Consider the following 26,369-nt stretch of genomic DNA (forward strand, 5'->3'; position numbering starts at 1 on the left):
GGAGATGCAAGATAAATGCAGATATGTTTTAAAACTTAAACCTAATGCAGAGATGCTGATCAGTGTGAATACTCGACAGCGCTTGTAACATGAAACGGCCACATTGGTGGTTGTATTTACTGCGTCAATTAAGTGCGCTGACATTCAGACCCGAAGGGAAGCCTATTTCATTAATTAAATTATCGCAGATTTTAATGACTCCCTACCAAGTTTACTTCTTCTGCCGCTGCTTGTACGGTTAAACCCAGTATCAGGGATTTGCAGAGATGTATTTTCAAGATGTCATCCCAATGTTGTTTATGAGGTCTGGCAGTGTATTTAGCTTACCTCTCACCATCTACCCCCCCCCCCCACACACACACACACACACCCACCCATCGTGTTGTTGATGTTGACGCTGGCTGAATCTGAAGAGATAGTGCTGTCACTTTATCCATAATTTTCAGTTCACCAAGCCCTGTCGCCTAAGGGGAGTGCAGTGGGAGCTGAAAATAATATCTCTGTGTGTGTGCATGTGGGTGTGGATTTCTGATTCCTGAAAGAGAGCCGCTGATTGCACAAACAAAATGCACACAGAGCAAATGGGTGCAAATTACGCTCAAACAAAATCAGTGACATCCACACAAACACACACACACACACACATGTGTTAAACCCTAATTCTTTAGCCCCCTGTGGTTTGTTATGCCTTCTAAGTTCTCTGTTTTCATTTTTCTTGGATTATGGTTCTCCCCGTTGAGCAGTACTTAACTAATATTATTCCATAGTTAATTATGTAGTTTTTAGCTTACAACACAATACAAATAATGTCAAAGTAGTTTTTCCTGTTAAAGTTAAAGGAGAGCAAGGTTTTCTTGGCCCGAGGTCATTAACTTCTCGACATGCTCTTTTGATCTTCCAGCTCAGCAGTGCAGTGAGGGTTGGAACCAGGTGGGTGATGCCTGTTTGAGGATCAACTCAAGCCGCGAGAGCTACGACAACGCTCAGCATTACTGCAAGAACCTCAATGGCAACATCGCCTCGCTGACCACCTCCAAACAAGTGGACTTTGTGCTCGAGGAGCTCAAGAAGCTCCAGCAACAAGACAAGGTACACTTAAATCAGTCAAACTGGCCAGATTGTGTTTTATCCTTGCTTTATTGTTTGACAATATACATGTAGTACAGTATCTCACATTGATTTTGAAATATTTTCTTTTGCTAGAATTGCAGTTTACACCTTGGTGTTTAATTGAGTGAAAATAAAAGTGCGTTTTTAGCTGCTGGGGGAGCCTTTCTCTAACTCTGACTCTGATTTTGCCCCGATCAGTTTTCTGCAGCTCTATTTTATCTGATTGCAGGTATTCTTCTAGCTTTCTTGCCTTTCAACCAATTATGGGAATAGTTTTCCACTATTCCAACATCTTGTCTCAGACTGTGTGGTTTGTACATAGTTTTGTTTCTGAGATACCGCACATGATGAATCAGACTGCGATAATCACTCATCACTTCTGCCTGCCTTACGCAGGGCTAATAGAGCCTCTGTGATTCTCTGTCTGATGGAAGAATCGTGTGCACTTACAGTATCTAAGACCTTGACTGTGTAGTCTGGTCTGCATTTAGTTTTTCTTTTTATCTGAGTAATTTTCCTGATGTCGCTCTAAGTTTACATATTTATGGCTCTGCTCTGTTTTGTTTAACCCTATGATGTGGTGCAGAAACTTGTTCACTGAGAGAAATCCAAATATTCACAGCAACATTACAATTAGAGCTTCTGCTTCTTTAATGAAAATGCAGTTTTGGCATACTGACTTCTTCCCATCCCTCGCGGCTATGTATTCCCCTTGCAGTGACAGAAAATTGTGGCATCTACTGATGATTTTAGTTTGGTCATGCCTACTGTATGAATGTCATTTCCTGTCAGTCTGCTGGGTTGAAACGTGGCTGTTTGTTCCAAACAGAACCTTGACATGCCTTTCCACATCATTTTCCCATTACATTAAAAGTTGAATCCTGAAGGCAAATAAGTAATCATATCTGTGAAATTATTCTCAGCAGACTTTTAATAGCATCTTTGGTTCCTAGGTGTAAATGCAGAAGGCAGGCTTTTTTCCCTTTTTTTGTTAATAGCAGGATGGAGTAAAAAATGAGGCACTCTTATGAAATTTTATCTTACATTTGAATAGCTTTTCATCCCTTTATGTGTTTAGACTTTTGCTGTTTTTCCACAGCGGCTGTCTCCCTGGGTGGGTCTGAGGAAGATCAATGTGTCATATTGGGGTTGGGAGGATATGTCTCCCTTCACCAACAGCAGTCTGCGTTGGCTGCCTGGTGAGCCCAGTGACTCTGGTTTTTGTGCCTACCTGGAGGAGCCACAGGTGTCAGGACTGAGGGCCAATCCATGCACTGCTACTGCCCACGGGCTCATCTGTGAAAAGGCTACTGGTGAGATGACCGAACACACAAGTACACTTCCTAAATATTGCATCTGCTTGAAAAGGTTTTTTCATGTCTTTTGTTTTGTTGTTTCTTTGTCCAGGCAATCCCAACCAGAGCACCCGTCCATCCTGCAAGAAACCTTGCTCGCTGCACACAAACTGTGCCAACTGCACCAGCCAGGCCATGGAGTGTATGTGGTGCGGCAGCGTGCAGCGCTGCGTCGACTCCACTGCATACGTCATCTCTTTTCCCTATGGCCAGTGCCTGGAGTGGCAGACTGGAGATTGCGTGGGTGAGTGTCTGAACTTAATCTAGATGAGTCTTCTTTGAAGTCTGCAGTCCGGCATTAAGGTGGCAGACAATAAGCTTTCCCAGATTGGCTTCTGTAAGCAGTCAATATTCATCTCGGAGAGAAAAAAGGTTAAAGGAGGAAACAGGCTTAAAGTGGCGGGTGTCTGTGGCGGAGGGAAAATCGTATTAGTTTTCTGTGATTGGATTTGGAAGCTGTTTTTGGTTTGTAATGGCCAATTACTTTTGCATATAATCACACGCCAACTGTTAGAGTTCTCTGTTGACCGCGCTGTAGATGGGCTCTTTATCATTAGCTGGTTTTAAGTAGTTTAAAGACAGTCTCACATCAAGAACAGTGATTGCAAATAACTCTGTGAATGGGAAGTGTGCATAATTAAAACGCCCAGACATGCACTACTGTAAAAGTGGATGTTTTTACATTGAAAGTCATTGAAATTTGAAATAGCAAAATAGAGCGTTTCGTTATAATAATTAAATGTTAAACGATAGAATGGAATAAATGAACATCTGAAAAAAACTCAGTCAACTTCACTGAGTGATATACTATCCTTAAGTACTATGCCAATACAGCTGAGCTGGAAAACTGCAGTTCCTGCTTGTGCCATTAATCCACATTTATTTATTTATATTTTGCTATACTTTTATGTTTTAATCCACCATCGAAACCAAAGTTCAGGCTGTGTTAAAGAAGAAATCTTCCATTTCAAACCCATTATATATTACAGGAACTCTGTTTTTGACTTACTGCATTGCCATGTATGTTAACAGATGTTTCAATATATCACTGCACCTGTTGCCCATTTTCCTATTAAAATATAAAGAACTGAAAAGTGAGTCAAGACATTTGCACAGTACTATCGAGGGTATATGTCTGTCATTTGTAAGATATTTACAGTAGTGCTTCTTGTGACCGTCTGAGCTGTGACAAAATAAACACAAAGGGTCACAAAGCAATTAACAAGAAGTGATTTAAGAAAAAAGAAGTCCTCTTTATTAAACAACGTCACTACTTTTTGTGATTTCCTATTTAGTCGTAGAAATGTCAAGCAAATTTAATGATCTGGCAAGGTCTGACAAAGACAGTTTTTGCTTAAAATGCTCTCAGAGACCTGTTAATTGGATGCAAGTTGGCATATTGAGTTCCATCCATCCATCCATCTTCATCCGCTTTATCCGAGGCCGGGTCGCGGGGGCAGCAGCCTAAGCAAAGAGGCCCAGACCTCCCTCTCCTCAGCCACCTCCTCCAGCTTATCCGGGGGAACAACCAGGCGTTCCTAGGCCAGCCGAGAGATATAATCTCTCCAGCGTGTCCTGGGTCTGCCCCGGGGCCTCCTCCCGGTGGGACATGCCCGGAACACCTCACACAGGAGGCGCCCAGGAGGCATTCTTGTCAGATGCCCGAACCACCTCAGCTGGCTCCTTTCGATGTGGAGCAGCAGCGGCTCTACTCTGAGCCCCTCCCGAATGGCCGAACTTCTCACCCTATCTCTAAGGGAGAGGCCAGCCACCCTTCGGAGGAAGCTCATTTCCACCGCTTGTATCCGCGATCTCGTTCTTTTGGTCACTACCCACAGCTCGTGGCCATAGGTGAGGGTAGGGACGTAGATCGACCGGTAAATTGAGAGCTTCGCTTTTACACTCAGCTCCCTCTTCACCACGACGGACCAGTGCAGTGTCCGCATTACTGCAGCTGCAGCCCCAATCCGTCTGTCGATCTCCGGCTCCCTTCTCCCATCACTCGCGAACAAGACCCAGAGATACTTGAACTCCTCCACTTGGGGCAGGAACTCATCCCCGACCCAGAGTGGGCACTCCACCCTTTTCCGGCTGAGAACCATTGCCTCAGATTTGGAGGTGCTGATCCTCATTCCCGCTGCTTCACACTCGGCTGCGAACTGCTCCAGTGCGAGCTGGAGGCCCTCACCCGATGAAGCCAACAGAACCACATCATCCGCAAAAATCAGAGATGAGATTCTGAGGCCACCAAAGCGAAAGCCCTCCGCCACTTGGCTGCGCCTAGAAATCCTGTCCATAAAAATTATGAACAGAACCGGTGACAAAGGGCAGCCCTGGCAGAGCCCATCACCCACCGGGAACGAGTCCGACTTATTGCCGGCAATGCGAACCAAGCTCTTGCAACGGTTGTATAGGGATCGAATGGCCTATTGAGTTTTTAAAACTAAACTGAAAATATGTGCAGATGAAAAGGCTTAAAGTTTTGCTCTGTACAGGTTAGTTCTTTGTACACAGCCCGCAGCTGCAGGTCCTCTTAAGATAACAAATATGAATACCTTTAATCATCCATTTTCTCTTTGTACAACACAGCAAAAAGAAAGGGACTGTCATCCTATCATGACATCACTGACAAACATGATTCAGCTGTTATTTTCCTGATGGTTGTATTGAAATGTGATCATACTAAGTACTAGACACGTACCAAGGTGAAACTGCACAGTAGTAAGTTGATTGGAAAGATCCTTCACATGAAAGTCGGTGTAACCGCTGAGGTCGTTGCTGTTGTGCTATGTGATGTATGCCTTTTGCCCACAGTTGTGTTGGATTGTAAAAACATCTCTGATCAGTTTAGCGAGTAATAAATTTAGAGAGCCCAGGAGTGCTGTCTCAAATTCATTTGAGTGTGCTAGTGTTGGGTGATGCAGAGATGTTTCTGTTCGCTGTGGATATTTGTCTTGAGGAATTAGTCCCTGTTGGCATGAAGGACAGAGAAGGTTGTCCTATAAATTGTCTCTGTATTTTCTCCTCTTTTGCTTTGCTCTGTCTGACTTTGCTCGTCCATATTCACTCCCAGGGTTTCAATCACTGTTAAAGGCTTTTCTCACCTGCTTTACTTCTTCTTTGCTTATTTGGAGTGCATGGATATGTGCTCTAGGCTGAGTATGCTCCATAAATACATGCAAAACTACAAACCCTGGTCGAAAAATCAGCTCTTTTCCTAGTTTTTTACACTGACTTCACATGTGCAATTTGACTTGCACGTCGAGTTTGCACATCAGGTTTTTGACATACACATCACTGTCATTTTGACTCTTTTGAACATCAATATAATGGTCAATATAATAGGGGCAAAATTATCATGATTGGTGTCTGTACTGATATGTACTGGATAATGTGTTAGCAATGGAAAGATGCCTCATCTTTTCCTTTTAAATGAAAATGGTCGACCTACACAGGGCTAAATTCAAAGATACCGCAAAAGTCAAAGTAAAACAGTGATGTGGCAGGGCCGTCCAATTAGCTGAAATTTTGTTGCAGCAATTTAAAATGGTTCTCGTAGTTTGTATGCCCCCCTACATGCTTGGATGCATGCCTGACAGTGTCGGGGATCGTGCACCAGGGGGAACCCGGGACCCACTGCACCATCGTAGGGTCTGACAGTGACAATGACTTCATCCCAATACCTAATGGTAGTCTGGGTGCTGTTGTCTAGCCTGTAGAGGTTTGTGCGTCCCTTCGTGGATATGCCTACCCAGACGTCACTGACTCACCATCAGACCAGTCACCCTGAACAATGTTACAGGCAGCATAATGTTTCTACTTTATCTCTAGACCCTTTTACATCTTTCACATGTGCTTAGGGTGAACTTGCTCTCAGCTGTGAAAAACAGGGTAGAAGTGGTGGACCTGCCAACTCTGGTATTCTATGGGAAATGCCATTCAGCCTACATGGTGCCAGGCAGTGAGCAGATGGCCCACTAGGAGACATCAGGACCTCAATCCACCCTCACACAAGAAGCCTGCCAGAGTAGACTGTCTAGAAGTGCTCATCCTGTTCCTCTTTGCACAAAGGAACCAATACCACCCCTGTGCATGATATGGACCTTCTATGGCCCTGTCTAGTTCCTTCAGAACAACTGCCCATCTCCTAGAATCTTCTCTGTGTTCTTGGATCTGTGCTGGGAGACACAGCAGTCCATCTGCCAGTAGCATGTGAAAATAAAAGTGTAACTTTCATTTTTTTCTTAATCAATTTATATCAACACAATTTTGACTATCTTTGACCAAACTATTTATTTATTTATTTTACTGTAAAAACAGCCTAGAAGATAATACCAGAGATGTGTCAATTTAGCTCCAAGTAAAATGAGGTCATTGTTCTCAAAAATGCCTAAGTCACTTGCTTTTGCGCTCAAATGGCTCATCCATATCTCTTTGCAAGTACCAACAATAGTTGCCGGTCATGGTCCGATTAAATTTTCCCTGATATTGGTTTTCTATCACTTTCATATCTCGATGAAATCCTTTCTGGTGCCCATTGCTGACATCACACAGGTTTGGTGGAAACAAAGTCAAGATGAGAATGTTAATAATAAAAAAAGAAAAAAAAAGCATCTTCAGTGACATTCATGCGCTCATTCGGTGATTCATTTTCAGCATCTTATCCACAAGCTCCTCATAATTCTCTGCTCTGTGATTGCCATAAAAATTCTTGACAACCTGCAGGACAGCTATGGTTGAGACCAAACTTATTTTATAAATGCTGAAATGCATCACCGTGCCTGTTCAGTCATCCTAGTAGTCCAAAACTTGGAATATCAACTAAAAAAAACCCAAAAAAACCCAGGACGTGCTAGTCGTAGGTTTTTAGATTTTGAATAGGCAAGTGAAATGTTTTTAAGTACAGGTGAAAGGATCCCAGGTATGTGGTATCTTTTGCTTGCTGGGCTGCTTTGAGATTTTGCTCTCTGTATGACCTAAGCAGCTTCTTACTTTGCTGAGGGGGTGGACTCTAAATGTATGTCCTTTTAAATTGATTATTTAAAGATCTCATGTGTCCACACTTCATCTTCCCTGATCAAACAACCAAACAAAACCTGGGGCCATCTGTGCTATTAGTTCGCGGTCTGTCCGCTTCATTATGACAGACCAGAAGAAAGTCCTTCAAGCTGTGAGTTCAGTTCAGGCAAAATTTTAAACAAGCAAGGCTCACGGAGTTTTCTGTGGTCTTTAATTCAGTCTTTTTTTTTTTAATATTGGATCAGGCTTTTCCGCTCACTCAATCTAACAGCTTCCATTCTTTCACAATGAATTGAATCTTTTAGTTAAGTACTGTAGTTTAGCAGCTGCTCTGTCATTTTCTTTTTCAAGCAGAAGTGGAATTGTCAAATATTCCTACTCTTCAGATGCTGCCTTCTGTGGCCTATGTTGGTGAGAGTGGGTCAGAATGGAAGGTTGTTCTGTAATTACAGGGTTGAAGGTTTGATCCTCTAGCAGATGTGATAAAGTGTACATGCTGGTGCAGATGCAGTCACGCTGCAGTTTTTCTGTGAATTCCACATTCTAGTATCCTCACTAGTGGACTGTCCACTTTGTACCCTGCCTCTCATCTGGGTTAGAGTTAATTAATAACTCATTTGACAGCTTTACACAATATGTTATTTACATTTAAATAGCTAAATAGCTCATCTTATCCTTTTATAAGATGCCTTGGTTTTTACTCCATTTGGTTTAAGAAGCACTTGGCTGTGGCACAAGCTGTAAAGCAGCATTTGAAGTCTGCACAATTGGAGGGATACTTGTGATTGACACAGAGCTGTGTAATTTCCTTCCTAACACTGCTTTCAGATCAAAAGCAGATCGGATACTGAAGCAGTAGAGTTATCACGATGATCAGTAGTCTGTGAAATCAAAGAAGCACAGTTTGAAAGCTGCGAAACAGCCAGGCAGCATAAATACTCACAACTCTGAAGAGAAATGTGGATAAATGGATCTTATAAAAAATTTTAACATCTTGAATTTGGCCTCGAACGTCACACTTAACTGGAGTTTGTGACTGAATAAAAGTCTGTGCAAAAAGTCTGGAGCCACCCCTCTTTTCTTCATATTTGGGTTCTAAGTGTTCTTAACTAATAGTTGTCTAGGCTTTCTGGACATTTGCTGCATTTTCACTTATTTCTTTCAAAGCAAAACATCACCACTGTCTTGACCAGCAGCAGTGCCTCATCCTGAGAGCAGTTTAATCGCGTCATAAAAATGGCACAAGGACTCTCGTGGGCATGCTTCCTGCTGCACGAATTACCTCTTCACATTGGCTGTGGATGTTAAATGCGCACTTTTTAATATGAATATATGAAATTATCTGGCACCCGTGACTGTTTTAATTTTGTTGACCAATAATATTCATCATAGTTCTTGTCAACAACCATTTTTTTTCTCTGATGAAAACAAGATGATAACTAAATAAATGCTAACGCACCAGGACCAAACCTGTGATAAAATGTGTTGACACTTTCGTCACCAAATAAAAACAAGATGAAAGTGTTCTGGACAGATAAGATCTAATTAAAACTAATTAAGTTGTGTAGAAAGGCGGGACAAGTTTACTTCTGATTGGATCACTTCTAATCTCCTTGTGCAGCAAGGTTAGAGACGCACATTTGATCTGATCCTGAGAAATGGAGTTGGAGTGAGAGGTTCAGCTCAGTGACTACAGGCCAGTGGCTCTAACACCAATAACCATGAGGTGCCTGGAGAGCCTGGCCCTCAAATACATCAAAGTCACTATTCCACCTACTCTGGGCCCATGTCAGTACACAGACAGAACCAGCATCAACAGATGATGCCATTTCTTGCTCATTGTGTCAGATGTTTAGTTACTCCTCGGCCTCCTTTAGCAGTAATGATATCTGTAACAAATGTAGCATATTTGCAGCTCTGGAGGCCAGGATTACTGAACTGGAGACTCGGCTTTGCACCCTTCTCTCACCCTTAGCTAGCCAGGCCCCTGTAGCTGGTGCAGCCGAAGATAGCGTAGGCCCCGCTAGCTGTTCCCCGGCAGATCCCAAGCAGCTGGGGAAAGACGGCTGGGTAACGGTGAGGAGGAAGCGTAGTCCTAAAAAGAAGCCCCAGGTACACCACCAACCCGTTCATTTGTCTAACCGTTTTTCCCCACTCGGTGACACACCCGCTGGGGGTCAAACTCTGGTAATTGGTGATTCTGTTCTCAGACATGTGAAGCTAGAGACACCGGCAACCATAGTCAATTGTCTTCCAGGGGCCAGAGCAGGCGACATTGAAGGAAATTTAAAACTGCTGGCTAAGGGTAAACGTAAATTCAGTAAAATCATAATTCACGTCGGCAGTAATGACACCCGGTTACGCCAATCGGAGGTCACTAAAATCAATATTGAATCGGTGTCCAACTTTGCCAAAACAATGTCGGACTCTGTAGTTTTCTCTGGTCCCCTCCCCAATCAGACCAGGAGTGACATGTTTAGCCGCATGTTCTCCTTAAATTGCTGGCTGTCTGAGTGGTGTCCCAGAAACGATGTGGGCTTCATAGATAATTGGCAAACCTTCTGGAGGAAACCTGGTCTTGTTAGGAGAGATGGCATCCATCCCACTTTGGATGGAGCAGCTCTCATTTCTAGAAATATCGACAAATTTATTAAACCCCTCAAAATATGACTATCCAGAGTTGGGACCAGGAAGCAGAGTTGCAGTCTTACACGCCTCTCTGCAGCTTCTCTCCTCCTGCTACCCCCCCAAAAACCCATCTCCATACAGACTGTGTCTGCTTCCAAAAAGACAAAAAACAAACTAAAAACCAGCAACAAACAACTTAAACATTTACAAAGAAAGAATAATACAGTATCCACATCTGAACCAAAGAGTAAAACAGTGAAATGTGGATTATTAAATATTAGGTCTCTCTCCTCCAAGTCTCTGTTAGTACATGACTTAATAATTGATCAACAAATTGATTTACTCTGCCTTACAGAAACCTGGTTGCAGCAGGATGATTATGTTAGTTTAAATGAATCAACACCCCCGAGTCATTCTAACTACCAGAAATCTCGAAGCACAGGTCGAGGGGGCGGTGTGGCAGCAATTTTTCACACCAGTCTATTAATTAATGAAAGACCAAGACAGACTTTTAATTCATTTGAAAGCCTGATGCTTAACATTGTCCAACCCAGCTGTGAAACTCAGAAACCAGTCTTACTTGTTATCATCTATCGTCCACCTGGGCCTTACACAGAGTTTCTGTCTGATTTCTCAGACTTTATATCTGATTTAGTTCTGAGCTCAGATAAAATAATTATTGTGGGTGATTTTAACATCCATGTTGATGCTAAAAATGACAGCCTCAACATGGCATTTAATCTGTTGTTAGACTCAATTGGTTTCTCTCAAAATGTAAAAGAACCCACCCACCACTTTAATCACACTCTAGATCTTGTTTTAACATATGGCATAGAAACTGAACATTTAACAGTGTTTCCTGAAAACCCTCTCCTGTCTGATCATTTCTTGATAACATTTACATTTACAATAATTGATTACGCAGCAGTGGAGAGTGGACTTTATCAAAGTAGATGTCTTTCTGAAAGCGCTGTAACTAAGTTTAAGAATATAATCCAGCCACTGTTATCATCGTCAATGCCCTGTACCAACACAGAGCAGAGCAGCTATCTGAACGCTACCCCAACAGAGGTCGATTATCTTGTTAATAATTTCACCTCCTCACTACGTACGACTCTGGATACTGTAGCTCCAGTGAAAACTAAGGTCTCTAATCAGAAGTACCTGACCCCGTGGTATAATTCTCAAACACGTACCCTAAAGCAGATGACTCGTAATCTGGAGAGGAAATGGCGTGTCACAAATTTAGAGGATCATCATTTAGCCTGGAGAAATAGTTTGTTGCTTTATAAGAAAGCCCTCCGCAAAGCCAGAACAGCTTACTACTCATCACTGATTGAAGAAAATAAGAACAACCCCAGGTTTCTCTTCAGCACTGTAGCCAGGCTGACAAAAAGTCAGAGCTCTTTTGAGCCAACCATCCCTTTAACGTTAACTAGTGATGACTTCATGAACTTCTTCACAAATAAAATTTTTATCATTAGAGAAAAAATTACCAATAATCATCCCACAGATGTAATATTATCTACAGCTACTCTTAGTACCATTGATGTTAAGTTAGACTCTTTTTCTCCAATCGATCTTTCTGAGTTAACTTCAATAATTACTTCCTCCAAACCATCAACGTGTCTTTTAGACCCCATTCCTACAAAACTGCTCAAAGAAGTCCTGCCATTGATTAATTCTTCGATCTTATATATGATCAACCTATCTCTAATAATCGGCTATGTACCACAGGCCTTCAAGGTGGCTGCAGTTAAACCTTTACTCAAAAAGCCATCTCTAGACCCAGCAGTCTTAGCTAATTATAGGCCAATCTCCAACCTTCCTTTCATATCAAAAATCCTTGAAAGAGTAGTTGTCAAACAGCTAACAGATCATCTGCAGAGGAATGGTTTATTTGAAGAGTTTCAGTCAGGTTTCAGAGCTCATCACAGCACAGAAACAGCTTTAGTGAAGGTTACAAATGATCTTCTTATGGCCTCTCACAGTGGACTCATCTCTGTGCTTGTCCTTCTTGACCTTAGTGCAGCATTCGATACTGTTGACCATAATATCCTATTAGAGCGATTAGAACATGCTGTAGGTATTACAGGTATTGCACTGCAGTGGTTTGTATCATATCTATCTAATAGACTCCAATTTGTGCATGTAAATGGAGAGTCCTCTTCACACACTGAGGTTAATTATGGAGTTCCACAGGGTTCAGTGCTAGGACCAATTCTGTTTACATTATACATGCTTCCCCTAGGCAGCATCATTAGAAGACATAGCATACATTTTCACTGCTATGCAGATGACACCCAGCTCTATCTGTCCATGAAGCCAGATAACACACACCAATTAGTTAAACTGCAGGAATGTCTTAAAGACATAAAGACTTGGATGGCCACTAACTTTCTGCTTCTTAACTCAGATAAAACTGAGGTCATTGTACTCGGTGCTGAAAAGCTTAGAAATATGGTATCTAACCAGATTCTTACTCTGGATGGCATTACCTTGGCCTCCAGTAACACTGTGAGGAACCTTGGAGTCATTTTTGACCAGGATATGTCCTTCAACGCACATATTAAACAAATATGTAAGACTGCGTTCTTCCATTTGCGCAACATCTCTAAAATTAGAAATATCCTGTCTCAGAGTGACGCTGAAAAACTAGTTCATGCATTTATTACTTCCAGGCTGGACTACTGCAATTCATTATTATCAGGATGTCCAAAAAACTCACTGAAAAGCCTTCAGTTAATCCAAAATGCTGCAGCAAGAGTACTGACAGGGACTAGAAAGAGAGAGCATATTTCTCCTGTTTTGGCTTCCCTTCATTGGCTTCCTGTTAAATCCAGAATTGAATTCAAAATCCTGCTCCTCACATACAAGGTCTTAAATAATCAGGCCCCATCTTATCTTAATGACCTTGTAGTACCATATTACCCTATTAGAGCACTTTGCTCCCGCTCTGCAGGCCTACTTGTTGTTCCTAGAGTATTTAAAAGTAGAATGGGAGGGAGAGCCTTCAGTTTTCAGGCCCCTCTTCTGTGGAACCAGCTTCCAGTTTGGATTTGGGAGACAGACACTATCTCTACTTTTAAGATTAGGCTTAAAACTTTCCTTTTTGCTAAAGCATATAGTTAGGGCTGGACCAGGTGACCCTGAATCCTCCCTTAGTTATGCTGCAATAGATGTAGGCTGCCGGGGGATACCCATGATGCATTGAGTTTTTCCTTTCCAGTCACCTTTCTCACTCACTATGTGTTAATAGACCTCTCTGTATTGAATCATACCTGTTATTAATCTCTGTCTCTCTTCCACAGCATGTCTTTTATCCTGTCTTCCTTCTCTCACCCCAACCGGTCGCAGCAGATGGCCGCCCCTCCCTGAGCCTGGTTCTGCCGGAGGTTTCTTCCTGTTAAAAGGGAGTTTTTCCTTCCCACTGTCGCCAAAGTGCTTGCTCATAGGGGGTCATATGATTGTTGGGCTTTTCTCTGTATCTATAAAGCGCCTTGAGGCGACATTTGTTGTGATTTGGCGCTATATAAATAAAATTGAGTTGAATTGAATTGAATTCCCATCACCTTCTACACCACATGCAGCGCCTGAAACCACAGGGAACATTTAATACCACAGTTGATCAGGATGGGCCCCCACTGCTCCTCAATCCTCTCCTCAGCACAGGAGCCCGACAAGGCTGTGTTTTTAGCCTTTTCCTGTACTCTCTGTATGTATAAGACTGCATAAATGTCATTGTTAGGTTTGTAGATGAGACGGTGGAAATAGGACTGCTCACTGGTGGGGATGAGTCTGGCCACAGAGAGGAGGTTCAGAGGCTGACAGATTGGTGTACTGAAAACAATCTGGCTTCTAACACCACAAACACCAAAGAACTAATAACTGAGTTCAGGAAAAATCAGAATGTTGACTCTGTGATATACTGGGGAACCTGTCTGGGGTGTACTCCACTTCTTGCCCCATGGCAGCTGGGATAGGTTCCAGCACCCCTGCGACCCTAAATTAACTGAATGGATGGATAGATGCATGCAGGTAGGGTTGTTCGATATAACGATATATATCGGATGACGATATAAAAACATCTATCGTTTCATTTTATGCTATCGTTTGTTTCGTGGTTCGCAAAATAAACTGTTTATGGCAATATTTTTTTACCGTTTTGATGGTCACTGTAGTGGCTATATTAATTTCTTAAAGTTCTCTCTTTCTCTTATATTTTATATAACCACACTACAGACAGACAAGCGCCTGTTTTTATGCGTTGTGGTTAGCAACAACGCGTGTCCGCATCGCGTGTCCGCTTGTTTATGTTCCCCATAAACCTTTCACAATAAAGCTCAAGATCCTGTTGAGACTTTTCAAAATAAACTGAACCACGTGAAAGAGCAGATTATTTACGGATGAGAAGTAAAAAAGAGCCGCCAGGTGCTAAAAAATAAACCTTAGACTCAAACGTTAGAACAGGCTTTTCCCCGCAGCACGCCGTGTAATAAATACTCGCAAAGAAAACGGCGGCAGTTACAACCTATGTCTAAAAATGTATCGTTTCATGCATCGGTTAAAACACTCGACTCCAGCTACATGACACGCAGCTGGAAACACTTCCCGCAAGTTGAGCTGCCCAAGATTTACAGAATTTACAGAAAATGTTACATTTTTGTGATTTATATTGTTATCGGGATGATAGAATTCTTATATCGGGATATGAGATTTTGGTCATATCGCACAGCCCTACATGCAGGGATCAGGGATGGACACAGGGCTGGATCAGAATGGCCAGATACCATTGAACGTAATTGAGAGGATGTACAGAATGCCTAGTTTTAGGTTCCTGGGCACACACATCACAGCAGACCTCACATGGACACACAAAACACACAGCCTTGTTAAAAGAAAAAAGCCCAATATAGACTGTAATTCCTGAAAACTATGAGGAACATAAACCTGTCTCAAAACCTTCTGGTGTCTTTCTGCTGGCACACTATTAAAAGTGTCCTCCTTTGCAGCATGCTGACACGGTAAGGTAACAGCTATGAAGCGGATAAGAAGGGACTGCGGAACGTCATAAAAGCTGAACAAAAAGATCACCAAGATACAGTTGCCAGCACTTGGAGACGTATACACATCGTACTGCTTGCAGAAAGTACTCTGAATCCTAAGGGACGCATCTAAACTGTTTGAATATCTGTCCTCAGGCGAGCGTTACAGGTCCATCAAATCACAGACAAGATAAAGACACTTTTTATCCCAGATACAAAACAACACTGAAGATGTTTCAGTAAACTTCATCAATTTTCAATTTATCCAGCAAAATCTAAAGAAATGAGGCGTGGCACAAGCTCCTTATGTTTCTCTATTAATTCAGGGTTTTTGAGGAAACCTGAGTCAGGCTGTATATGCTGTGATGATGAAAACTGGTGATGCAGGATGAAGAGAATCTTGTTTCTCGGGTGCAGACAGAGTCATAATCAACATCCACTTAACAGAGCATATCTAGGCATCGGATTTAGTTCTAAGATATTGATTTATCTGTCAGAATCCAAGTGAGAGATTCATGTTTTTGTAGCAGATTTTGTGTTTCAACATGCTTCTTGTTGTGTGGCAAGACAAAAGTCCCCATCCAGCTGCTGCTTTCTTTTCTCAGAGGGACGTGTTCCTGAGAAATTCGCCACTTACGTCTTGTCGTCAAAACAATCTTAAATGGCCTTACTTTGTGCTTATTGCTCTTGTGTTGTCATGGTTTCACATCCATTAGTGGAATAGCTAGAGATTTGTTTGACATAAACTGAGGTAAAAGCACTCAATGTTTGTCTCCTTAAAATAGTAGTGGCATTTTCTCCGCTAAAGTGTCTGTCTGGCAGGCAAGTGGTGGCGCTCAAACAGTTTAGAGGCCTGAAAGTTCATCTCTCAACTGACAAAAATGGCATCGCTCCCTTGGGTTTCTAAGCTTTTTGTGCGGAGCTACTTCACACATCACACTTAATCCTTTTGTGGGACTTTTTCTCAAATCAAACTTTTCAGGGGCCTTGGGTATCTGACACATTTGCTCTCATTATACAAGCGTCCTCAGACTGCGTCAGCTATTAAACGCTCAGCAAGTTGTTTCGTATCCTTTTATCTGTGTCTAGATCTGTTGTCCTGCCACCTCACTAGATAAGCTGTCCATTGCCTACAAATGCTCAGAAATAAATTAGGGTGACTAGTACAAAGGATAGAATTCAACAATATGCATAAATGCATATAAAAGCAACATTGTTCAGAATTTAGTCTGCTCCAGCATTAAGCCTTCGGTGCTGTGGCTGATGTTTTGTTTTTGTTGTTTTATCATTGTGTTGCGATGACTCTAGTAAAATGGAATGGAAAAATGATGGCAGTGGTGGTGGGTTAAAACGTACAATTACCTGCATTTTTTCCTCTCCTGTAGCCCAGAACTGTTCAGGCCTGCGGACGTGTTCTCAGTGCTTGGAGCAACCTGAGTGCGGCTGGTGCGGAGATCCCACCAGCACAGGAAAGGGCCTGTGCATGGAAGGTTCGTTCCGGGGTCCCATGAAAAGACTGGCGAAGCAGGGCCACCAGGGCCCATCGCACGACATGAGCCTGGAGCCAGGCATCTGCCCCAAAGACAAAGGCTACGAGTGGGCCTTCATTCAGTGCCCCGGTGAGTGCTAAACTTCCTGTCAAGCTAACTGAAATTACAAACCATCTGTCATGTCAAGTGAGAGATTATTACCTATTGGAGGTCACTGCTTAAGCTTAGGGGAAAAAAACAACCAAAAAAAAAAACGCTACCATGGATTCCTGTTACAGCCTCCCTATGCAACTAATCCGTCCCTGCTGATTCCATGCAACCTTATGCCGGTGTGACGTTTCATGCTTTCATGAAGCCCCTGTCCATACTGCTATGTTATGTAAGATGATAATGTAGCCACTGTAAGTTGTAAACTGAGAATGTGAGCAGCGCTCAGCAGCTCGCAGATTACTTAAAAACCTCAAGAAATCAGATATATTTAAGACTTGTAATATTTTGCCCAATTATAGTTTTACGCCTCTGGGCTTGAACCGCACCATCATTATGTCTTTTTCTCAGTTGTTCACTTTTTATAGCATGGTGCCTCCGGCCACGGTTGCTGCCATCGTGGACCCATTAGAGTTTTGAATTGTCTGTCCATCCTTCCCAAACGCTCTCTTGAATGCCTTGAGGGACTTTCTCCAAATTTAGAACAGACCTGTATTTGGACTCAAAGATGAACTGATTAGATTTTAGTGATCCGTCGTCAAGGTTGGGGTGACCTCAAAAATTCATATGATTCACACAAATGTCAAGTAGGATTTGGGAATTATTGAACACCATATCTCAGGGACAGAAAGGGAGATTGTGGCCGTATTTTACATTTGTCATAAACTACACTGGTGACACTAATGGATACCCACCTTGAGACTGTTCTGCTTGGCTAAAAATGCACATAAAGTATTCATCTTTCCAGTTACATGCTATTTAGCAAGTCAGTTCAGTTTTATTTATATAGCATCACAACACAACAATTAGCATCTTGGTGTGCTTTATATATTAGGGTAAAGACCCTTTAATATTAGAGAGAAAACCCCCAATAATCCGATGCCCCCCCTCCAATAAGACAGTACTTGTTTTAAACAGAAAACGGCTCCTGGCAGCCTAGGCCTGTTGCCACTAAGTAGGTAGCATTGCTTCTTTCATGGCTGCTACTTTGTTCCAAGCATAATAATTTTTAGCAAATTACCTCAACAACTGCTCGATAGCGCGAGCACTTCTATTTACCGTCAGATACAGATAGTTTAAGGAGCAGACGTTATCCATCCTAAAATATCGGGGGTCATACTGATGAATAGTTTCTTACATGCTCACTGTGTCCACACGCTTTGTCTGAAAAATCAGTAACAACAAGGTTAATCTGCAAATTGTCAAATAGATTAACTTCAGGTTGATTAAAGGATTAAACTATTACAAATATTACAAATATTTTAGGGTCTGGATAAAATAACAAGTCAAACAACAAAAAGCTTTTGGATTTCTAGGATGCTATAACAACTCACATATGACAAAGGAAGCTTATGAATCCAAGAATATTTGCTTGGGTTGTCAAGTTAATAAATTTCCTATAATTTTTCATTTTTCTTGCTGTGAGAAAGCAGCAGAATGAGCTCTTCTGCCTTTTTTTTGCAGCATGCCAGTGTAACGGCCACAGCACGTGCATTAACGGCAGCGTTTGTGAGCAATGCCGTAACCTCACCACCGGTCCTAACTGCGAGACCTGCATGCCTGGTTACCATGGCGACCCGACCAATGGTGGCAAATGCCAGGGTGAGTGCCGCATCACAATAGACATTGGTTATTCTGCATGCATACGACTTAATGGCTCCACTTGTTTTTGTTGAAGCAGTCGAGTGATGTACTTAAACCCCAACAAGCCCCCCCCCCCCCCCCCCCCCCCAAAAAAAAAAAGCATGTTCTCATCATCGTTATAGATTTCATTGCAATGCAGGAGATCAGCATTATGGAGTTTAAATGATACAACACAGAGTGCCTTCTCTAGGTTGCTTTAATTTGACTCAACCGGCTTTGTGTAAGTGATAATTAAGCTTTTTAGAAGGATATGATCTGCTTTTTGAATTCTAATTGATGAAATATGTGATGAATATGGTGTAATGCAAGTTGATAACCAACAGAGGGCACTATTGAGTGTTGATAGTGATAATTTGCCCACTCATGTTTGATTAATGACATGCAATATGTTGGTTTCTTAAACAGGCACTTTCCACCCATGGGATCCAAATACTTTAAATTTACACTGTGAACATGCACACAGCCTGACACACACACACACACCCACACACACACACACACACACACACACACACACACACACACACACACACACACACACACACACACACACACACACACACACACAGCTAGGAAGGGGGGGGAATTGATGCTTTAAGCTCAACTTAATACAAACTTCAACACATGCAGCTCAGTAGCCTAACTGCTTTACCAGTTTTCTGGGTGTGGTGCTCTTTCTTGATAGAAAATGTCTTTTGATTGAGTTTTTGATTAGCTCATGAGGGATATTTGTTATCCCAGTCTCCTGCCCAATGGCGCATAAATTTTTCTTAAGTGACTGCAACCCATAAATTATGCTGAATTCCTGTTTTCTAAGCCAAAACACATAATGTCTGCTGAATTTATTGTGGAGAGTCGATGTGAACATAGTACAGGAATGGGTATTAAATCAAATACACAATGATCACACTAGTATCTGATAACTGTCTTGGCTTGTGTTTCTTAATGAATGGATCACAGACTGGCTGAAGGCTGGGAGTACAGGCTCCTTGTTGAGAGGAGATTTAGCTGCACTCAATGGTTATGAGACATGAATAGCATTCCTGAGAAGTTACATGTGGGGTTTTGTGTGACTCGCCAGACATGGGAGACACAAATTTTGTGGGAGCTTTACAGTCTCAGATACCATATGTTGCTGCTCAGGCTAAAGCTGTGAGTTGTAAAGTGAAACTGCACCAGTGAATACCTGTCACTATTCTCCTCATTCTCCTGGAGCCTGAGGACAAAAAAAAATCATAATTAGTGATAGGAACATGTGAATACATTCACATTGAGGAGAACCACATCTAATGCGGCTTTCACATAGTCAAATTAAATCCCCGTATCACCAGCTGTCAATAACAAGAAGTGTTGGAGGAAGTGTCAGTATACTCAGTTAAAAGCTTTCCAGTCTCCTAAAATATTCATGCCATGCTGGAAAAGGTGCACTACTTGGAAAGGAGGGAGGAGGATCCACTGGTCCTTCAGTAATGCACCTTTTCAGTGTTTTAATGATTACTGAACTGAAAAGAATTGGTCAGTGTTTTTTTTTCCTTCTTTTTTTTGTCCTGCAAAAGCAAACCTGAAAGGCTGCCACAGTAGAAGCACTTTAGAAGCCAATTCAGTCATCTGTCACACATCTATTGCTGCACTTTCTGTATTCCCTACACACACACAGACACACACGTACATGCCTAGCGGGTATCTTAGCCTTTGTTTGGAGGTGGTGGTTCTCCTTCATGTCTTTGAAGTTCAGCCAGTCTTTTGGAAAATACATTTGTTTACCATCTTACCCAGATCAATATCAATTTCCCCTTCTGTGCAGTCTTACCTGCACAGGTTTCAAATGTATAACTGATCACATACAAGTGTACAAATCCAAACCAGCCATGTGTTTACTGTATCAAGTTTTTTTTCTTTTTTGTTCAGGTTTGATATTGATCATTTCTGTTCTTGTACCTGTCTTTTTTCCTTTTCCTTTTCTTTTGTTTTTGCTACTCTCTGTCTTCCCAACCTTCTTTTCCATCTGGTTTTGCCTGTTACAGCCTGCAAGTGTAATGGTCATGCAAGTGTGTGTCAGGTGTTAACCGGCAAGTGTTTCTGCACCACCAAGGGGATCAAAGGAGACCAGTGCCAGCTGTGAGTATATTGGTCACTTCTCGCTCTCTCACACTCACTCACTCATACAAATTTTGTTCCTGAAATTTAACAATGGAAGATGCACTGACTGCTTCCATCATTTTCACTATGTGTATAAATGCACTAGATAGCAGGGCTGTTTTTTGTTTTTTTTCCTTGTAACTACTTTTGTGCTTTGCTCATATCGAGGCTGATGACTTGTAGCTGGTTCTGAGCTTTGGGTTGCTTTAGATTGATCCACTTTGCCTTTGTTAGCTTCTTTAAAATGTCTGTATTCATTTGGGTAAAGGTGACTGAAGTGTCTCATTAAGTTTATTGTTATGAGTGTTTTATGTTTACTTTGGCCAACTTTGTGTCTTCACTCTCAGTAAGGAGCTTCCACACTAATGACATGTTAGCATGTGACTGCGAGTGTGCAGCTGTGTGCCTGCAGTGCCTGCGGTGCTGGGTGCGTGTTATGCGTGAAATGGACCGGCCTTTAATCGGACACACGTGAGGATGATTGGCTGTTTACGGGTCAAGACTGAGAATGCTGGTTTCGGTTTGTGGCTGGTTGAGGTTGATAACAGAGTAACAAGATAAAAAAAAATAAATGAAAAGTATCTGATTATATATATTCCTATTATATCCACAATAGAAAAATGCCATTTAAGTGATGGAAAAAAGTTGCTGCCTGATTACTGGTGACTGTTTACCCGATGAAGATCAGGGTTGAAATCTCGCCTCTTTTCAGTGCACTCGGTTTTTAGGACCCATTACTTATGACCCGCAGCTGACCTCATTGTAGTACTTGCTCTTTTGGCTGAGTTTTATTTCAGTATCAGAAAGGTCAGATCAGAAATACCAACAGCTAAACTCCACTGACTCACGGTAAAGTGTTCAGAGCGATTCTCTGAACAACATAAGCGTGTCAGTAATCACTTGGGATAGAGCCTTGAAGATGTGCTTGAGGCTGTTTAAAGGAAAACAAGTGAAGTACCCGGCTGTAGGAAAGCATTATGTGCTTTCTTCATGCTTTTAAAAAATTGTAATTTGTCTTTACAGACACACAAACTGAACTGCTGATTGAGTTAAACCAATCCTAGCAAAACAACATTGTTGCAAATTAGAATAACGGGTAGCTGGTTACCCAAAAGAGGTCTTTCTTGACAAACAAATAATTAGTATGTTAAAAATATTGAATTTCTGTGGTGAAGTGGATCAGTGTGTTTGTGTAATTGTTTAATTTGGCCCCCGTATTGCCGTCATGGATAATTCCAAAAGACATTAAAAGGCATTAAAACAATTACTTTGGTTGATTTTAAGTCATTATATAGCCTGACGTTCACTAGCCATTTTTAAAATGATTTAATGGGATTTTTTTAATTGCATGATTTATCTCCTGCAGTGCCTCATGGTTTTCATAATATAGTTATGAGGATTGATTTCTGACCAATAAGAACGGCTCAATTTCTCCTCATGTCGAGGCTTAGATGCTGATGCTAATGGCCCTGTGGTGTAAAAACAGGCAGTTGGGTCTATTTGCCAGGAACTCCACCTCCAGGGTGATTTCTGCTGACACAGTCGAATCCACTAGCGTAGGAGGACCATCTCTTAGCTGTCTGCTTTCCCAGTTGTAAGCATAATGGAGACTGATATTTCTGATAACCCTAATGCAATAAGCCTTATGGATGGGTCAGCGGCAAACATATGTGTGCTTACATACACACTCACCCACAATCTAATGACTTTATTTTCTCTCTCCAAAGTCACCCAACACTCCTTTGTGTTTTGATCAAAATGAGATAATCCCCCTCCTGCTTTTCTGCTTTTATAATCCTCTTTGAAAACACAAGGAAAATAATGCATGATCACAATATACATGAAAAATAAAAACATTGACTAGAAGAATTCATAAAGGTTATGGGAATAAGAGGGAAAGACTGCAGAGAAATAAAAGAAGAAAGAAAGAAAGAAGGGATACAGGAGAGCGAGACCTTTCCAAACCCTCAGTGCTTTCAGTCAACATTGAGAGCAAATAACTTACACTTTGCACAATTGGAAAAAAATGTCACATTGATTTCTGCTACTAGATTTAATGTTGTGCAGTGCAGTACAGTGTAGTGTTATACTCAGATAGCAGGTGGATAACAGTTAATAAAAGCAACTTATTTTCTCATTTACTGCAGAATCAGACTCGAGTATCAAAACAGGCCAGGCAAAGCTTTGAAGCCAGCTTCGAGAAGATCCTTGTAGCTGTTGCTGATTATCACCTTGAAATTTCAACAGTACTAAAAAACTCCCAAAACAACACTTCTAAAGTGAGGGCACTTTGTTATTTTGTAGGTTACTTTGCCGTTATGCTCATGATGGCTACATTCAAACATACTCATGGCAGTGTCTGTGTCATTGACAGCTGCCAGACATATTTTGCCATATGTGCAAAGACTTGCTGCACTTGTCAGTGTCCATTGAGCCCACGAACTCCAACACGATGTAAACACGTTAACCACACTGAGGGAGCTGCCCCTTCTCCTCACATACAGGAAAGGAGTGTAGAAAAAAGTTTCTCTTCTGAATTGAGAATTGGTTATTCCAAAGTCTTAATATGCCTTAATATATATGCTCCTACACAGTGACATATTGGTATGATAAGCAATTCACAATAGCACAGATTCAACTATTAGTTTTGGGTCGGCATTTTGTTGCTCCGGTGTTGCTTTTTCAGCTCTTTGACGCCATGATAGTTTAATGAGATAGAAGTAACTTATATTTAAAGAAGAGCTGCATTTGTAAACTGTGGATGTGTGCTAATAGCAGTGAGTGTGTGTATCAAAACAAAGACACACACTTTCTTGGTGGGCTGAACCTCACAGCAGCCCACATATTTTGTCAAATAATGGGATAAAAGTGCTTTATTAAGTGACTAAGTTAATTTATCCATATAGGACATTATAGCATTTAAATCACAAGATACTTCACATCAAATAAAACCAACAACAAACAAAATGAAACGCTACCTGAATGCGAGTATAAAAATATGAGTCTTTGGCTCTGTTTTGAATGAATCTGCTGGGCTCACAGATCATAAACTGGGGGGCAAAGAATGGGCTGCCATGATTACAAAGGATCTGTCACTTTTAGTTTTTAGTCTTAGATCAGCAGAGGTGTAACATGAGAATTTTGGATAACCAGATAAGAAGCTTTTCAGCAGCATTCTGCACAAGCTGTAGATGATCCATGGAGGGATTGTTTGAGGCAAGTGAAGAGGTGAATTGCAATAGTTTAAAATAATAAAAAAAAAAAAAATCTCAATCTCTGACTTGGATATAACAGGATGAAATTCACTCTTTCTTAACTGATGAAAACAAGAGCTAAGGAGATGCTTGCAAACATGCAGAACCACTGACAACTCCCCACGCAAAACAATTCCCAGGTTTTTTTTAATAGATTGGTTAACATAACAGAAGAGTGAACCCAGATTTTAACTAACAGGGTAGCAGGGGCGACAATTAAAACTTTAGAAAAAGACTGAGGTTTAAAAGTGATATAAAGCTGAATATCATCAACATGCCAGGGTTTTTTGGAGCTGCACCTCCAGCTGACCCGATGTCCACATCAGAGGGGAGGTAAGCGTTGGAGGTGGCGTTGGATAGGGAGGGTGATGCGTCAGTGAGTGCTTATCAGTATCAGTATATGTACAGTGGGGCAAAAAAGTATTTAGTCAGCCACCGATTGTGCAAGTTCCCCCACTTAAAATGATGACAGAGGTCAGTAATTTGCACCAGAGGTACACTTCAACTGTGAGAGACAGAATGTGAAAAAAAAAATCCATGAATTCACATGGTAGGATTTGTAAAGAATTTATTCGTAAATCAGGGTGGAAAATAAGTATTTGGTCACCTCAAACAAGGAAAATCCCTGGCTCTCACAGACCTGTAACGTCTTCTGTAAGAAGCTTTTCTGTCCCCCACTCGTTACCTGTATGAATGGCACCTGTTTGACCTCATCATCTGTATAAAAGACACCTGTCCACAGCCTCAACCAGTCAGACTCCAAACTCCGCCATGGCCAAGACCAAAGAGCTTTCGAAGGACACCAGGAAAAGAATTGTAGACCTGCACCAGACTGGGAAGAGTGAATCTACAATAGGCAAGCAGCTTGGTGTGAAAAAATCAACTGTGGGAGCAATCATCAGAAAATGGAAGACATACAAGACCACTGATAATCTCCCTCGATCTGGGGCTCCACGCAAGATCTCATCCCGTGGGGTCAAAATGATCATGAGAACGGTGAGCAAAGATCCCAGAACCACACGTGGGGACCTGGTGAATGACCTGCAGAGAGCTGGGACCAAAGTAACAAAGGTCACCATCAGTAACACACTACAACGGCAGGGAATCAAATCCCGCAGTGCCAGACGTGTTCCGCTGCTGAAGCCAGTGCATGTCCAGGCCCGTCTGAAGTTTGCCAGAGAGCACATGGATGATACAGCAGAGGATTGGGAGAATGTCATGTGGTCAGATGAAACCAAAGTAGAACTTTTTGGTATAAACTCAACTCGTCGTGTTTGGAGGAAGAAGAATACTGAGTTGCATCCCAAGAACACCATACCTACTGTGAAGCATGGGGGTGGAAACATCATGCTATGGGGCTGTTTTTCTGCCAAGGGGACAGGACGACTGATCCGTGTTAAGGACAGAATGAATGGGGCCAAGTATCGTGAGATTTTGAGCCAAAACCTCCTTCCATCAGTGAGAACTTTGAAGATGAAACGAGGCTGGGTCTTCCAACATGACAATGATCCAAAACACACCGCCCGGGCAACAAAGGAGTGGCTCCGTAAGAAGCATTTGAAAGTCCTGGAGTGGCCTAGCCAGTCTCCAGACCTCAACCCCATAGAAAATCTGTGGCGGGAGTAGGGCTGGGCGATATGACCCAAAATTCATATCTCGATATTTCTTACCTGGACGGCGATATAAGATATATATCTCGATATTTTTTTTTTAAAGCCATAAAGTAAGAACAAAAAGAGAGTTCTTAGTCAAAGCTGTGTCCCAGATGTCACACAGGCACTTTTATTAACATAGAGCATAGATGTACATAAAATTTACTCAAAAATAAATTATGAGCATTTATTAAATAATAATGCTCCATAAATAAAAGAAAACAATGTTGTTTTTGTGCATAACAAAAAGCTCACAATTGGGCAGTCAAAATGTAAACTAAAAGACGCTGAGCATAGTAACAAAGACAGATTTCACAGCTGCTCTGTTCCCAACTTCTACTGCGTGACTGACAGCATTGAGTTTGAAATCCTCTTCATAACCACGTCTCTTAACAGGTGCCATTTATGGTCCTTATACACAGTAGGGTAATATTACGTTGAAGCACAGTACGTATCACTCCGCGAGGCTCCTCGGTAGCCGTAATGCTCCGACAATCCATCAAGCGGTGCAGCACCGTAGCTTACCAAAGTCGTACTAAAACATTTTTTAACAGATTGCTGAGCGCTGTGTACCACATAAAATCGGTTCGCGGCCATCAAGCACAACCAGAATTCATACATAAGGCGCGCTGTCAACTTTTGAGAAAATGAAAGGATTTTAGGCTGTGCAGCCCCTCTGGGCTGCATGGCGTTAGCGTGGTTAGCTCGTTAGCGTGGTTAGCTCGTTATCGTGGTTAGCTAGCTAACACGTTGTCGGCGTCCAGCCCCACGCACGGGGCGATGCGCAGTAACTCGTTAACGGAGATTTGCCGTGTCCATCTTGTCG

The 26,369-nt window shown here is 41.9% G+C and overlaps 1 protein-coding gene across 1 annotated transcript in view; it reads left to right on the forward strand.

Moving 5' to 3' along the window:
• The window catches only part of atrnl1b (attractin-like 1b), an 81,122-nt gene that overhangs the window by 12,383 nt on the left and 42,370 nt on the right, over nucleotides 1-26,369 (forward strand). The window contains exons 15-20 of the mRNA XM_085169309.1: nucleotides 902-1,089; nucleotides 2,210-2,423; nucleotides 2,518-2,709; nucleotides 16,543-16,776; nucleotides 18,319-18,456; nucleotides 20,523-20,616. Of these exons, the coding sequence (XP_085025435.1) occupies nucleotides 902-1,089; nucleotides 2,210-2,423; nucleotides 2,518-2,709; nucleotides 16,543-16,776; nucleotides 18,319-18,456; nucleotides 20,523-20,616 (1,060 nt within the window). The remainder of the gene's footprint in view (nucleotides 1-901; nucleotides 1,090-2,209; nucleotides 2,424-2,517; nucleotides 2,710-16,542; nucleotides 16,777-18,318; nucleotides 18,457-20,522; nucleotides 20,617-26,369) is intronic.

This window comes from Neolamprologus multifasciatus, chromosome 8, assembly GCF_963576455.1.
Source record: "Neolamprologus multifasciatus chromosome 8, fNeoMul1.2, whole genome shotgun sequence".
NCBI classification, from domain to species: Eukaryota; Metazoa; Chordata; class Actinopteri; order Cichliformes; family Cichlidae; genus Neolamprologus; species Neolamprologus multifasciatus.